Source organism: Sturnus vulgaris, chromosome 2 (assembly GCF_052056855.1).
Source record: "Sturnus vulgaris isolate bStuVul1 chromosome 2, bStuVul1.hap1, whole genome shotgun sequence".
In the NCBI taxonomy this organism is placed as follows: domain Eukaryota; kingdom Metazoa; phylum Chordata; class Aves; order Passeriformes; family Sturnidae; genus Sturnus; species Sturnus vulgaris.
This window is the reverse complement of record NC_142244.1, coordinates 80230481-80246727: the sequence shown is the minus strand read 5'-3', so window position 1 is coordinate 80246727 and position 16247 is coordinate 80230481. Positions and strand designations below refer to the sequence as shown.

Genomic DNA, 16247 nt, shown 5'->3' with positions numbered 1-16247 from the left:
AGCAAAAACATTTCCTATAATACAAAGTAAGTTTGCCATTAGATCTGCATTTACTTGAGGCTTGCTGATGAGACGGACGTGTGAGTAGAGATCCCATCTCTCTACATACCTTCACCACTACAACATCAGCTAACACCTGCCCTGTGAACAGAGCTCTAACATTTCCAAAGAGGCTTCTTACACTCTGCATGGGTTGGACTCGTCAAAAATAGCCTTATCAGGCCTTGTTGGTTGTTCAAAATCATGTCACTAAATGAGATCATGAAATAGTCCTTTGCAGTCATGAATGATCAGTATCAGTTTTTGGGGAAAATCCCAGGTAACTCTTAACCACAGCCTCTAACAGCAAACAAAAGCATTTTCCATCAATCTCTCATCTCCAAAACCCTCTTAGCAAACACACAATCCAGCTCTTTTATTAAAAGTTCTTCACCCAGAAACAAAGTTATTTCAGCCACAAATGGGTTAACTCACAATTTGACATCCCATTCCTTTTCTACTCCCTAGCCACTCATTTGTGTCAATATTATTTTAGAGGAATCAGATTTCTGTTTTAGAAGCTTTTTATCTGTCATGTATTTACCTTGTGCTGTTTATTATTATTTTTTATTATCATCATCATCACTGCTTAAAATGTAATAAACAGCTTACAGGTATTCTTACTAATCTCTCAAAGTCTCAGAGTTCTTTAACTCCCTCATACATTTCTGAAAGGCATTTCTGTAAATCCTCATCATTACAGTACTAAAACCGTGCTGGGAATGTCCATGGGCATTTGAGACATCTGCTGTAACACTGCATCTCGGTATGTCTCAGTTTTGAGGTTTCCTCGTGCTGCATCAGATCTCATCAATAAGAAGCTGTTCTAAAGCATGTGCTGATTACACAGCTCTTTGCTGGAAATCAAGATATTTTTAAATGCAGATGGTATATAAACAAAGTTTTGCACATATGAGAGAGATTTTACTTGGTCAACAATTAGTCAAGTAAACCTCTGGGTAAAGTCCCTTCTGCGAAAGTCAGTAGTGCGTAACTTCAGAGGGGAGGTGGAAGTGCTGTTTCTAATTACTCTATTTTAGGAGGCTAATTATAAAAGGATCAAAAATAGATGCTTTCACATCCCATAAAACAGTAGGCAGCAAATCAAGACCGGCATACAATCAGGGTTGGTTTTTTTAAGCACTTGCAAACCCCTACCCCTCCCACAAAAGACTCACGTAATCATCTTGAGAACAATATGCAAGAGTAAACCTCCACAGTCAAGCCATCCTGTTAATGCCCTTAACTGCTCAGAGGAGCCAAGAAGCTACAGAGATGTAAGTACAGAAAAGAACTAACTTTTTACTTTTTTCCTTTGCCACTGAGCAACAGCAAACAATTCCAGAAATATTTCCTTTTTTGCATTATACTGGATATTTTCATGTGGTAGTAGGGATAGATGATCTTTGTATGGGAAAGGCCCATGGAAGAAATTCTCTGATATTTTATATTTCCATATTAATATGTTGCTAGTTAGTTTCCACTTAAAGGATCTGTTGATCTATAGAATCAACAAGTTACTCCAACTCCTTTCTTATAATACAGCCTTCTGACAATCACAGGGAAACATTTAATACTGCCTTAACTTAGACAATTTTTTAGCAATGCTAATTTAAATTATACTAACACAGAAATAACTACTGCAGAAGTAGTAAGGGAAGCACTGAAGCTCTAAAGTCACTGAACCTCATAGAATAATAGTAACAGAGAGCCTTAAAACAAATCCATACTGTGATTGTGAATGCATAGCTTGCTCCTATAATATGTGCTCCTTGTCTGTGAAAACAGCCTTTATTATCAGCTTGAAAACTCCTCACTCTTGTCATGTCTGAACATTGCAACAGAGCATTTTAAGAATTCAAAGTTTTATGAGCTAATTCCTCTTTTAACTTCTAATACACATTTCTTTCAAGGTTTTTAGAAAGCATTCTTCTTCTGAATTACTATGACCAAACATCTTTCTCCTTATTACTGATCTTTGTGCCACAAAGCTGAAGAAATATTACAAGTGCTATGATTTTTACACACCTTCCCAATTTAAAAGGATACATTTTTCCTACTATACTGGCAAAACAAGACAGACTGCTCAACTGACAATAATTCAACTATCATTTATCTTAAAAAATAAGACAGAGCATTTTCTGTGCCTTTGAGCACAGAATACAAGAGATCTGTCTTACATTTTCATGGCTGCCCCTGAAGAGACAAGGGGATTGAAAATTTATCTGGCAATTAGTCTTTAAGAGCTCAAATCTCATTCCTTTCTGGTCAAAAGACTCAGGACCATGTATAGAGAATAATATACTTAATATAGAAGCTGTAATCTGAAGCTGTAAACACTAACATTAAATACTATACCTGTATGGGTTTCACGTAAGTGAGAAAAAACCTCCCAAACTCAAGAAATTGTGCATGTTTTCTAGTATTAAAATACAAATCCTCACTTGACTACTTTTTTCTTCTGCTAGGAAGAATGTAATTTTCAGTCACTCACAGTTTTATTTTGCTTATTTGCTCTAGTTTTAGGCTCTCTCCTTTTTACACTTAGTATACTTAAGCAATAAACTGAAGGGAAGTTAATCATCTTAGCATCAGCTCTTCACATTAGCATGTGTTTTTGGCAGAGATTATTTATGTTAGATAGCTCTTACACTCTTGTAGAACAGACCATCCTTGTAAAGAGAGATCCAACAGATAAGAGCAGGGTGTACTCTTCAAATTACTTCTACTTTTTCTTTAACTAGTTATGCAGCACTTCAACTCCTTTTATTTCCATCTTACTGTAGCTTCTATCACTTTTGAGCACCAAATATAACTCTCATACAACAACTGTCATGCAAAATCTATAGTAATAGACAAAAGCAGGACCATAAAGATCCCACAGTCTTGTGCACTTGCATATTCTGTTTAACAGCTAAAGAGTATTCTAGCTCTTTATAGCCACTATTAAGACAACTAAATTAATGAAATACATATTTGGGATTCTCTGATGTATGCGCTACAAATTTGGGTTTACTATGCCAAAAAATTTGGATCTATACCAAAGAGGGATAAAAGCACTAGCCTGGAAACTCTCTTATCAAAATTAGCTGTGGGCTGTGACCTGAGGACTCAATCTTCAGGTCATTAGGCTGACCTACCGGCCTTTAGAACACAATACTCGACAGCTTATGAAAGAAAATTAACAAAAAGCACTAGAAGGATATGAGTGCTAAAGTGTTAGAAAGAAAGAGGAAGCTTTAGGACATGCCTGTCTCTCGCCTCAGCTTTTACTAAACTGCATGCAGTCCCCAGCTGCCAGTCCACACACTATATTATGTACCTTATGTATATGTTCTTTCTGTTGTAACAAAGCATTCTACTATGCAACTTAGCACACACACTTTTTAATATACACAACTTAGTTGAATCAAACCCTTTTCTCAGAGGAAACACTATACAATAAAGAGCATCCATACAGTAAAATATAAACAGTAAATATGACTGATCAACAGAAAAAAAATAAATTGAGATTAAGGAAAAAAATTAAACCTACAAAAACACAGCACTGCATATTTCCCATCTTCTACTGTTTTAAAACAATGTAAGACCTACATAGACTATACCTATAGAAGACTCTAAGATCAGTGAATCTTGCAGGAAAGAGACGTCTCTTTCCTGACCATTCCTTTCCCAACATGATTTCTTAAAGAAATATTGTCCATCTCACAGTGATTAAACCATACTATGTATAGAGAGCCAGGAAAGATCTTTCTAATGAACTGCTGTTCCTTTCCAAGAACATAATTAATATGCTTAAATTAGCAACTGGACCAGGGACAAATGGACTAGAGATTCACTTTCAAAGAATGACAATTACAAAGAGAGACGGAGAAATCACACGTTACATTACAATACACAGTAAAAGCCTTCTACATGTCCCCTGTTCTGCCAAAAAGACAGATGGTGCTCCTCAGCAAAAGCAGGGGATGAGAGCAAGAAGAAACTTCATTTAGCATACAGAGAGAGCTTTTTACCACTGCCTGCACATAATCCCAATCCATGTAATCTAAGGTGTAACACTGCAATTGCTGGCTCATAGTTTAGGTCTACACTTCTTAACAGTTAAATGTATGTAATATTATGATACTACATACAAAGCTCATCATACATGAACATGTCTATGAAGCAAAACTTTGGATTACACAGTACTTCCAGACTGTCCACCAAACACCTTTTGCTGTGGGGATTAAACACAAAACAAATGTATAAACATAAAACAAATGACTAATGCCAATCAAATGTTTTCACACAACACGAGTCTCCTACACAAGCTATTTTCCCTTCTTTGATGAGATTACAGTATTGGTTTAGAAAGACACCTGCATAGATTTCAGACATGCTAGATTTTGTAAGCAGCTTGCCATTGTGCTGCAAATTTTTTCCCCAGATGGATGCTATTGCTGTGAAACATCAAGAAGCACAGAGAACAGACTATCAGCTGACTAGCTAACAACTCTCATAACGTAATTGACTTAAGAAATTTGCTGGTCAGAAGGCAAACATAGTGCTAAGCCTTGAAAATGGCAAGGGAAAGAACAATATAGAACAACCTGCACTAGTTGCAAGCCTGGGCATAGTATATAACAGTAAAATTAATTTTAGACTCTCCCAGGCATAAGGTCCTCCCCAGTCAAAGCAGAGGGCAATGGTCATGCCCTTACACTGGAGATATCCTATGACAGAGTGAATCAGACAAATACTCCTGGATCACAGTGAACTAACTTCACAAAATCTCGCTGCAAGGCTACACAACTCTATCTTGCATACATAATGCACTGAGCAGAAAAAGCAGAGATGTAGTGGTGAGTTTGCCTCCAGGCACACTAATACCAAGGCACGTCTGAAACCTCAAGGCCTGTGTGGGACACATCTGGGGTTAGAACAGACATCACAGAATTATTTCACCTTGTGGTGAAATACTTGAGAAGCTTACCTCGAATTACCCAAACTATGAGATTGTGTAAAGGTAAAGAGACTCAATGAGAACAGCAATTGCAAATTTATTTTAGAGACATTTAAGTAAGAGACACGCACATTTTTTTAACAGGGAGGTTGCCTGACCAAAGACTAGAGCACAAATGGGTAATTTGCTTTCTCTTCGGTTCTCCAAGACAAACAGCATCTTAGAAACTATGCTTTAAATGAAAAGTTCCTGGAATCCATATAAAATATCTAAAATAATGTAATCTGAACTACACAGAAGATTACATTAAGTAAGTGGTCTGTGTCATTGAGTGTTTATAGACTCAAAAATGTGAAAACCTGAACAACCTTCTTTACAATACTTATATACAGACAAGAATTTTCAATACTTTATACCTTAACATTTTGGCATGTCACTCTAAGCCAAAAACCTCTGGTACTGTTTTCTAAAATTAATTGGTAAGGGAAATTAATATTATCTTTCTTCCAGGTAGTATCATTAATAAACCTGGAAAGCCACTGGAAAGGTCTTTAATGAAACAATCTAGAAGAGCACAAATTTTAGTAGTGATTCTAGAGGGTAAATTCATTGGTGCGTCTGGAATTGGGACAGTAAATGGCCATGTTCTCATGAGTTATTCAGGCACACAGCTCATTAAAACAGAGTCATGTCCAGCTAGTCTGAGGTTTGCAGCAGTAAGGATGTAATATTCTCCATTTATTCTCCAATAAAGCAAAACTCACAAAACATATTCAAAATGTTCTTCTTTTAGATACATTCTGTAGAGGATGTCATATGCTGCATGTAAAATAAGTGGAACACTCAGGATTGCTGCCAAGAAATAAACAGCAACCTGACACAAGGAATAGGTTTTTTTAAAAAATATCTTTTCTGACTTAATAGTCCAAACACCTTTCAGGAAGAAAATATTATTTTTAACAAAGCCCTCTCCAAGATTGCCAAGCAAATGTGAAATACCTGTTGAGGTGAATGGAGTTTATCCAACAACAATTAGAGTTCAGAAGTGGAAAGAAGTTACCACAGCTTGGGTGATGCACATTAGGGTGGATGGTATCAGCTTTATCATCTGTTTGGGCCACAAACCAGATAAAATCTCTCTCTCTCTCCCCTTTTTAAAAAATAAATATATTCAGGTACTGTAGCCCCTAAACACCTTGGTCACTCTCAAAAATGCCATACATACCTACAGGTAGAGAAAACTCTAATAGTCATCTACAGCGTTGTAAAATGTTCCCTACATTAACAGTCAAAATATTTTGAGGACAACAGAGGATCAGAAAGAATACTTTTTGCCCCTTAGGGCTGACTCCCACAGCAGGCAGAAGAGCCTGCCAAGGAGCACAGCTTGGCTGACTGCACACTGCCCTGGAAGATCCATGAACTCCTCCAGCTTCCTCCTCATCCATTTGTGGCCAGCTTGTCCTGCCACAGAACTGCTCCCAATATATATCCATGCTGGCACCATGGATAGACACAAACACTGCCTCAGCTAGAACTCCTTCTAAATATAGCCACAGTTACATGTGAGGATGAACATCCTATTTTGAACAAGTTTTAGATTAATTTATTACATTAAAGATCCAACTTCATAGCAAAAAATAAGGTAACATGCAATTTATTAAATTCTACTCTTGATGTAAAAAACTATATTTTACTGAATATACAGGTTTTTCCTAAACTATAATTCAATGTGTTTGTATAATAGATACTCTACATTTTACAAATGTTTATAGAAATACATATAAATGGATGCGACAATTATGTGCATTATTTTTGAACCAGAACTATTACAACTTTAAAGCAAAAATAAAATTATGCATTTAATATGCTGTAGATAGTTGTTGCAATTGAATTGTTTATCACAAATCTTAGATTATCCTTTCCTAAATATGTTGACAAAATTATTTTACCTAAATTTCAAGAAAGAGATTAATAGAGGATAGACATGATGCTGGGAGTGTGAACAAGAATTAGAAGCATTTAAATATGAGAAACAAAACAAAATACCTAGCTGACTCATATACAGGTGCCTACACAGACCCACCCTATTTCATACAAAAGCAACTTGTTACACTTAGGTAAAACAAAAGCCATCCTAAACACTTCTGCCAGGGAAAAGATGGGAGAAAATCATACCAGAACCATCCTCAGGGTAATAACTACTGCATTAATCAACCGACAAACACACTAACACCAAGAGAGCATGAAAAATGCAGAATTAACTAATATCAAATCACTGACATTCTTAAATCTGCAGTACAGCTGGAGTTACTTACGAGAGTAGTTCATTTATTCGAGGCACAGAACTCCCACTTCAGATTTGACATACAATCCTGAATGCAGTACTCCCACCTCTTGACAGACAGTACTTACTTCACAAATATCTAAGAATCAGAATACTGTACATCTATCAGTCAGAAATCACTCCCCTGTCTTCCCTCCTGTCTACAGAATGCAGCAAACACAGACTTAATGTACTACCTGGAAGTCAAATTTCTTCCTTAAACATGTAATATAACTAACTTACGTATTTTAATACACAAAATCTACTGTCTGCAGGTTTACTGTTTACACAGAACCATTAATTGTGAACACCCTGAAATAAGCAGGACGACCTCCTGAAATCATGAAAGAAAATACTACCCTTTTAATGCTTTCACAAGTTAATAAAAGGATAATGAACGCTTTCTAAAATGTGTGGTTTAAATCCCTTAAAACTAAGAGGTATTTCCCAGAAAGACTTTTTGGAAGTGTGACAGGCTACAGTTGCTTGTAAATATTGTGTGTTGAATGACAGAGCCTCAGAAATATCCTAGACATGTTAATTAAAGGTACAAGACAGACTCAAAATTCCAATTACAACAGCTTTTATCTTCAGGCAATATCCTTTGTTAAAACAGAAGCAATCTTGTTTTGATTGCAGTATAAATTAATAAATGGTGCTTCTAAGAGGCATGAGATGGCCCATCCTTTCTGAGTTCCATGCTTACGCTATACACCAGTTGGGTAACAGCAGACATAGGAAATGGTTGCACTGCAAGCAGTATCAACAGGATAGGATTCTTTCAATTTCTGAGATTCTGCTGGATCATTTTAAAATAGTTTTAAGCCCCTCAAATCACTACCACTTTGCAACTCTTCTATGCTACTTATGACTGTACAGATGAAACCATTTCTAAAATCTACTTTATTGACGAAGTATAAAATAGTTCACCAGCACTATCTCTCTTTAGTAGGGTCAATAAATAGTGATTAAAGTAGTAGACTTAAGAATTTACATATGTGACAATATTCGAATTAGATTCCAAAACCCAATTCTTAAAACTAGAATTAAACAAGTTATTATAGTAAGAGTCTATGATCTTAAAGGTCTTTTCCAACCTAAACGACTCTATGATTCTCTTATAATGTCAATATGGTAAGAGTGCTGAGAAAAAAAAGTTTCTCTAAACAAGTTAAAGCATCACAATGTGAATTGTTAGAACAAAAATTGCCTTAAAATTAACAAAAACACATTTAAAACATTTTGGCTGCTTGTCTGATCCTTAGGGACTTCATTTGATGTTTTATTATGTAATTTCTTCAGACTCTTTTTTTCCCCTCAGGTTGCTTTAAACAGTCTCCCACCTCCTGAGTGTCTATAGGCTTCACTTTCCAAATATAATCCATTCCTGGTTTATTACATTGTTCCGTCTGATTTTCTTTATTAGAGAAGCAATTGGGATCAAAAAAAAAAGCCAAAAGAAGGCATCTGTTTGTTTTCGGATAGAATCTTGAGAAGTATTTCATAGCAATGAAGTTTCATTTCATTTTTTTAGTCTTATTTTGCAACAGAGGCTGTCCATTGTTATGTAGAAGCAATTTATCTACATTTCTTACAAAATGTTCCCTTTTGTTTTGGTTTTTTTCTCATATTAGGTCTACTGAGCTTCCTGCAACAACACTAGTTGCAGAAATGGACCCTTTCACAGCCTCTGACACCAACATTTCCACCTGTGACTTATATGAGCACAAAGACACAGCACGGATATTACTGTCTGTTTTCTACGGCTCCATCTTGATTCTTGGGGTGCTTGGAAACACCATTGCCCTCACTGTAATTTTTAAAAACAGAAAGAAGATCAACTCCACTACCCTCTATTCAACAAATCTCGTCTTCTCCGATCTGCTGTTCTGCATTGCCTTACCAACCAGGATAGCTTACTATGCCCTGGGATTTCACTGGCCGTTTGGAGAAGCGCTGTGCCGAATCACCGCGCTCTTGTTCTACATCAACACCTACGCAGGTGTAAACTTCATGACGTGCCTGAGCATTGACAGGTTCTTCGCCGTTGTCCATCCCTTCCGAAACAAGATCAGAAGGATTAAATATGCCAAGGGCATCTGTGTCTTTGTCTGGTTTCTTGTATTTAGTCAAACTTTCCCATTACTTATACAATCCATGTCACACGAAGAAAATGAAAGGACTACATGTATGGAATATCCAAACTTTGAGAAAATAGAACATCTACCGTTTATACTTCTTGCTGCCTGTTTAATAGGGTACCTTATTCCCCTGGGGATTATTCTATTTTGCTACTCTCAAATCAGCTGCAAACTTTTTCAAACAGCCAAGGAAAATCCACTGACTGAAAAATCAGGGATAAACAGAAAAGCCATCAATACAATCATATTTGTAATTATAGTGTTCGTCATCTGCTTTACTCCTTATCATGTTGCAATCATACAACACATGATTAAGAAACTTCAGCAAGAACCCTTGTGCACTGAAAAGAAAATTTTCCAGAAGTCACTCCATTATACTGTATTTCTGATGAATTTTAACTGCTGCCTAGATCCTTTCATTTATTTCTTTGCATGCAAAGGATATAAGAGAACTGTACTGAAAATACTGAGACGACAAGTGAGTGTATCAATTTCAAGTGCTGCCAGGTCACATCACGAAGAAAGCTCACGTGACGCAGGAGAAACGCAAATGACGGTACTTGCTAAATCTTCCAATGGAAAGCTACCTGAAAAATAAAGTCTGTAGTACAACACAGTGGACCAAGCCTAAAAAGTCAGGGTCCATAGCAAAAACTTAGTGCTTCCCTAGAGCAGCTTAAGTAAAATTCTGTTTCTCAGGATGTCAGGGAATCAAGGAGTGATGGACTGAAAAAGATTTGTCACAGGACAGCAGGAAAACTCAGCAGTATCATCTTCTTGCTGTATCCTTTTGACTGATCTCTTATTTTTTTCAGGAAATATGCACCATTGAGAATATTCAGATTCCATGCTGCACATACACATACCTGGATGTAATAGCAGTCAAATCACAGTTTGGATTGAACACAAACATAACTTACAATTCAGACCAACTACAACTAGAACATGTGAAAATTTCAAGGCCTCTAGCTGAGCTCCAATTACAGCAACAGTTGTTGGCCCAGTCACACAAACAGAGGAAAGAATTTTGAGATAAAATGGATACAACTTCTTTGCTCATTTGACTATGACAAGTATTTAGTTTATAGCTCTTTGGAGGTGAAACTGCATTTTACAATATTTGGAGCACAAATGTCTTATTGGACAATTCACATAGAAAACATTGTCAAATATAACACATGAAAAGCTAATGAACTGTTTGGTTCTCCTCAACATTGCCTATCTCCTGTATGTTAAATCACTCATCATTACAAGGTGTATTATTGCTTTACTCCTTTTCCTAAAGGACCACCTTCCTTTCTAGTATGTACTGTAAAAAGTCTCTCTCTACTCCTCTTGTATATAGATTATTTATAAACACAAATTGAAGCAAGAGACTGTAATATGAAAACTGCACCATTTCAGTTAAAAGAATGGTGATAACAGTGTTCTTCAGAACTTCTGCTGAAGTGAGACATGGACACAAGACAAACCATTTAGAAACCTGAATAAATATTCTTAGTTGAGACCACCAAAAGTAAATTAATGGATTAATTCTGATGGTGTGAGATGGCTACCTCTCTTTTTAAGCACTGTTTACCTGAGAGATCAATAAATGAGAACAGCAGAATTGGCTGGGAAAGAACAAGTTTTCCCATTGTGCCTTCATACACCGTATCTGGGATCCCTTTAGGCATGCTGAAATTGGCTCAGGAAATAGACTAAATGACTTAAACACATCCTGCTGGAATCAGCTCAATACCAGCTGAGAATCCAGGATGTAAACCCTGGGTTCCTGCTGATGTGCCCTTCCGTCACGTTTCAGTTTCCTTCCCTACTTTATTCCTGGCCCCTCTATCTTTTCTATAGTGTTCTATCTCCTGCCTTCACTGGACAACACAACTAGATAACTCAACCAGGAGGTTGTGATGGAAAATTAAAGACTGTCTGATAATCATCAGTAAAAGCTATGCCAGATGTCAGAACAAATGTTATTTATTTCAGCTGTATCTCTCTGACATTGAGGTTGTACTGGAAGTCAAACAAACATATTACATTTGTCATCTTTGCAATTCCTTCCTTCCTCACATGTTGACCTCTGCCTACCTGAAAACATGGAAGGGTTGTACCTGAAGAGCAGTACGGAAACATTAAATTAACAATTACTTTTTTATGGCAAAAAACCCACAAAATCCCCTATATTTCATACCACTTAGACTGCCAAAATTGAGTTTCTAATTCTAAAATACTAATTCTCTCTTTTCTAATTCTGAAAGACACTATGTAGCTTCAGAAAAGCAGTGTAAGAAGAATAACTTTTATCAGAAGTTTTACTTAATTTTCTATGTTCTAGTGGTTCTGTTCTTGTCAGCTTTTTTAATAAACTATTTTAAAATATTATTGAAGAATGTGTTCCTAATGAATTAAGCAAATGGTAACCAGATACAAATCACAGATAGATCACTCATGAATACCTAGAAGTAGTAGAAATAAAATATATGTATTGTTAACATCTCACTAGTACAAGCTTATTTTATTCTACTAACGTCTAGGCTTTTTGTGGTTTTTAGCATGCATTTCATTTAACTGTGATTATAAAATCTTAAAGATAAGCCTTTTTTATATTTGCCTGTAAAATATAACTTAAATATGTATTAAAACGCCACATACTGCAGGTAACTATGCTCTTCTAAGTGGAAACAAAGTGAAGATTTCTACTGAACATCTTTCTCTATCCCCATTTTCTCAAATTAGCAATTCTGTTATTTTAAATATTGGATTTTGTTTCTAAATCACAGCAGCATTCCCAAACAGCTAACTTTACATTAAAATACTGCTCTAGCCTGAGTCCAGTTAGATACAGGTTTGAGAAAAGCTACTTTTTTTCTCATTATATAAATGTTTCTCAAATGCTGAAGAAACCAATCAAATAAAAACCTTTAAAAACTAGGCTCAGTTTCCTGACAAAAGTCTGACAAGCACCTACATACAGATGGACAATGACAATTCATATCTGTGGCAGCTGATGCCACTGCTCCTCCTCACGCCTTGTCAGGATGCACTCGCAGCTCAAGCATACTTGTTTCAATGAGGAGACTCTTTTCTGTCATCTACCAAAAGTAACCGTGGGGGATTCACGTGGCTTGGGACACTGCTCTGAAGCAAAACATTTAGAGAGCATCTGTCCTGTTCCTCGTACAAGCTGTGGCATAGGGCTAGCAGCCATCACCAGAGAGAAGGCAACAATCTGTTGCTTGGGACCAAATGAGAACAGTGAGAGTGAAAAGTTACAGCTGTTCTCAAACAACTGGTTTTCTCCATGGTGCCCTTATCCAATTTGCAGCTCAAAGTAAAGTGAGCTTTGAAAGAAAAAATAAGCTTTTTCTTTGGGGAAAGCTTTTCATACCTTCTAAGCAATGTTCCTTTCTGTGTGAAAGGCTGGTAAATGCTCACATAGACCTGGGACTCTTTTCATGCTTCTCACATACAAATAAAGCAGCTGACAAGCAGCAGTAGGTTAAAATGGCTTGCTCATTGTGAGGATCTGACTGAAACATTTCAGAAAAACTGGGTCTCTATTTGGAGGGTGAAGTCTAGTCAGGATCTTGAAATGCATGTTCTTGAAAAAACAACAGAGTATCTTTTATCTCTACACTTCAGAGTGTCAGGCTAAGTGGTTGCTAAGAGGATTCCAACTATGCTGAGTCCCAGTTCTAGTACTAACACTGCCTGTCCACTGCTGGCATCCCTCTCAAATCTTATCTGATATGCAATGTGACAAAACATATAGGAAGTAAAAATTATGATGGTGGCCAAATTACCTTTTGGCTGTCTCTGTCCAAATCCAAAAAAGAAAGCTGGATAGACATCTATTGTCAAACACATGACCAAGTAAAGGTGCGCCACGTGAAAAATCCTGAAAAACACACTTCCAGCAGAAGAGCATCTAGTACCTTCATCTTTTCTTTCACTGAGAACACAAAATTAAACAGCAATAGTGCAAATACCCTCGACTGCCTTGGACTCCAAAGTATTGAAGACTAACTGAAACTGTGGAGATAAAAAGGCAGTCTCCTGTGGTTTACAGTCCCAGCAGAAGAGGACAGGTATTTCCCCGAGGATTGCTGTCTGAAAGCTATATAGATGAGGAATCTGTAAGCAGCACGCTCATCTAGCAAAAGACAGTGACAGCAACTGTCTGAAGTTGTAAACATGCCAGTTCTTGAAAGTGGTTAGTGACTCCTCTTAAACCAGCAAACTCATTAGTGTAAAAAAAGGAAGGTTTTGAGTTCTTTTAAACAGATATTCCATTTAAAACTAACACTGTTCTGAAATTCAAAAGCTTTTATTTTTAATAAAACGATGAGACAGCCTGCAATGTAGGAAAAATAAATAGCATGCAGCTAAAGAGAAAGAGAAGAAAAGCTTTGCCTTATATGACCACTTTTGGAGGAACTGAAAAGCAGTGACATACTCTGCTCTCGTCTATCACCCTGTCTGCGGTACAGAGCAGGGGAACAACTGAAGATAAACTAAGGTTTGTATTCAGCAGTATCCCACTGTGCTGGCTCAATACAGAGCCAGTGTGTCAACAGACACACGAATTACTTGAAAAACAACAAATTCATCTGAGTGCAGTATTTCCTAATATAGTCTTGGCTAATCTGCAGCCTGAAGACTAAGACTGTGCTACCAAATAAATACCAAGAAACTCTGCCAAGCTGCAACCCTTCTCTGAAGAAAATGGGAATTACTGTTTGTGTAGTAAATGCTAAGATATATTTCCTCAATTTTTTTTTCCCCTCAGAATACTCCCTTGGCTTCCTGCAATGTCTAACTTTGGACTTCCTGAGGCAGATGTCTCATCTTTGCACATGACAGCCCTCAATCAATGTTTTCTTTTATCAGCCTGTCTGGTCCCTTTTTGAACTCAAATAAAATGTTTGTGACTGCAGCATTTTGCAGCAAGAAGTTGCACAGAATAACTACCTATGGTGTCTGGAGCCATTTTTGTTCACTTGTGACACCTGTTAGTTTCATCTTGCTTCTAGTACCAAAAATGAGTGAATACGGCAACTCCCTATTCACCCTGCCCACAGTATTTGTAATTTTACAGACCTGCATCAAATCCCCTTCCTTCAAGTCATCTTGTCTCTTCTCCTGTGAACAGTCAGATAAAAGCTGTTCAGCACTTCATTCAAACTCTAAAGGAAGGAAGGCTGTAGGAATCTCTGCCTTGGGATGGTCAGGACAAACTCAGGCGCTCTCTTAATTCTGATCTTAAAATTTGCAGTTTATTTCGTAAGGCGTGGGTATATATAAGGCCCTGCTAGGAACTGCAACCGCAGCTCAGAGCAGGGCAGAGAGAGGGACAGAGTAAGAGTAAAAGAAGAGAACTCAAGAGAGCTTAAGAAAGTAAGAACGAAAAGAGTAAGAGCATAAGAGAGCGATTTTCCCGTTTACAATACATTAAATCTTCTTCTGTGTTGAATATTCTAATTTCCACTAACCAATCTAATACAAGATACAAATTCTCTAACATTTGCATGCAACCTATAGGAATCACTATATTCCCATGTTTTACTGCTTTTCTTATCTCTAAATTTTATCTGGGACCCTTCCTGCCGTGCCTAGGGAGGATGTCTGTTTGCTTCTTGGTATTTGCAGCATCTAACATGATCTAAACAAAGGGGCCTTCAGGCATTCAGTTGCTTTCAGACACACAGTCGAAAATTGCTACCATTTCTATTTCACTTATATTTTCCGTATTCTCAAAGTCTTTTGCTAGGCACTTGTATTTATAAGGTTTCCCTAATTCATCCTTCCCAACAGAAGGCAAGTGTAAATAAAGAAAAGGAATCCAGCTGTGTTTGAGCTGCGTGGCAGAAGAGAACAGGGTACCTCTATGCACATGAGATCAACAGCATGCTGATCTACTTTTCCTACCATATTAGCATGAAGGTTCTCTAAACTAGGATCTTGCCACATGACTGACAAATTTGGATAACCTTGTTCCAAGGCACTAAATAAGGAATAACTGGACTTCAATGGGTCGGAAAAATGGACTCACATGAAATTAATGAAGTTCAGCAAGCCAAATGCAGAAGTGAGCTAGAATAACCCCACACAATAGAGGAGGCTGGGCATGACCTGGTGAGAAAGAAGATCAGCAAAAAAGTCTGGGCTCCTGGTGGACAAGATAAAGAGGAGTAAATAAGTGTGACCTCACAGCCAAACGTAATTGTGTTCAAAATTGTGTTCAAGAAGAATCTTTCCCCTTCATTCAGTACTTGTGAGATCATGCCTTGAATTCTGTACCAAGTTTTGGGTTCCCCAAAAAGATACAAGAAACATACTTGGCATACTGGAACAAGCCCAGAAGACCACCACCAAAATCGTGGAAGGAGCTTGCAGCACAAGTTACCAGAGGAGAGCCAGACAGAAGTGAGACGGTTCAGACTGAGAGATGTTATGGTTATCTGCAACTGCCTAATGGGGAGCGATACAGAAAAGATGGTAACGCCCAGTAACAGGCAAAAGTTGCATCAAGGAACAATTAAACATTAAGAAGCATTTTTTCATCATGAGGTTAGTCAGACATTAGGAAAGGTTGCACAGAAAGCCCTTGAAATATGTCCTCAGAGATACTCCAAACTTGATTTGACACAGCCCTGATGAAATTGGTACCTCCAAGGCTGGGCAACATAATCCCCAGGGGCTCCTTTCAACTTGCATTCTTCTATACTAGCAAATTGGTCCAAGTTAGACAGGAAAGCAAAAACGGCCTTGCAGTAAAACCAGCAAATTACATAACTTT

The 16247-nt window shown here is 37.3% G+C and overlaps 2 protein-coding genes across 2 annotated transcripts in view; one reads left to right on the top strand and one right to left on the bottom strand.

Moving 5' to 3' along the window:
- Positions 1–16247, bottom strand: part of UBAC2 (UBA domain containing 2) — an 89127-nt gene that overhangs the window by 36545 nt on the left and 36335 nt on the right. The gene's annotated exons all lie outside the window — the stretch shown is intronic.
- Positions 1209–11828, top strand: LOC106851433 (G protein-coupled receptor 183-like). The gene is made up of 2 exons (XM_014873362.2): positions 1209–1316; positions 8945–11828. The coding sequence occupies exons 1-2, from the start codon at positions 1276–1278 to the stop codon at positions 10047–10049; spliced, it is 1146 nt and encodes a 381-aa protein (XP_014728848.2). The 5' UTR covers positions 1209–1275; the 3' UTR covers positions 10050–11828.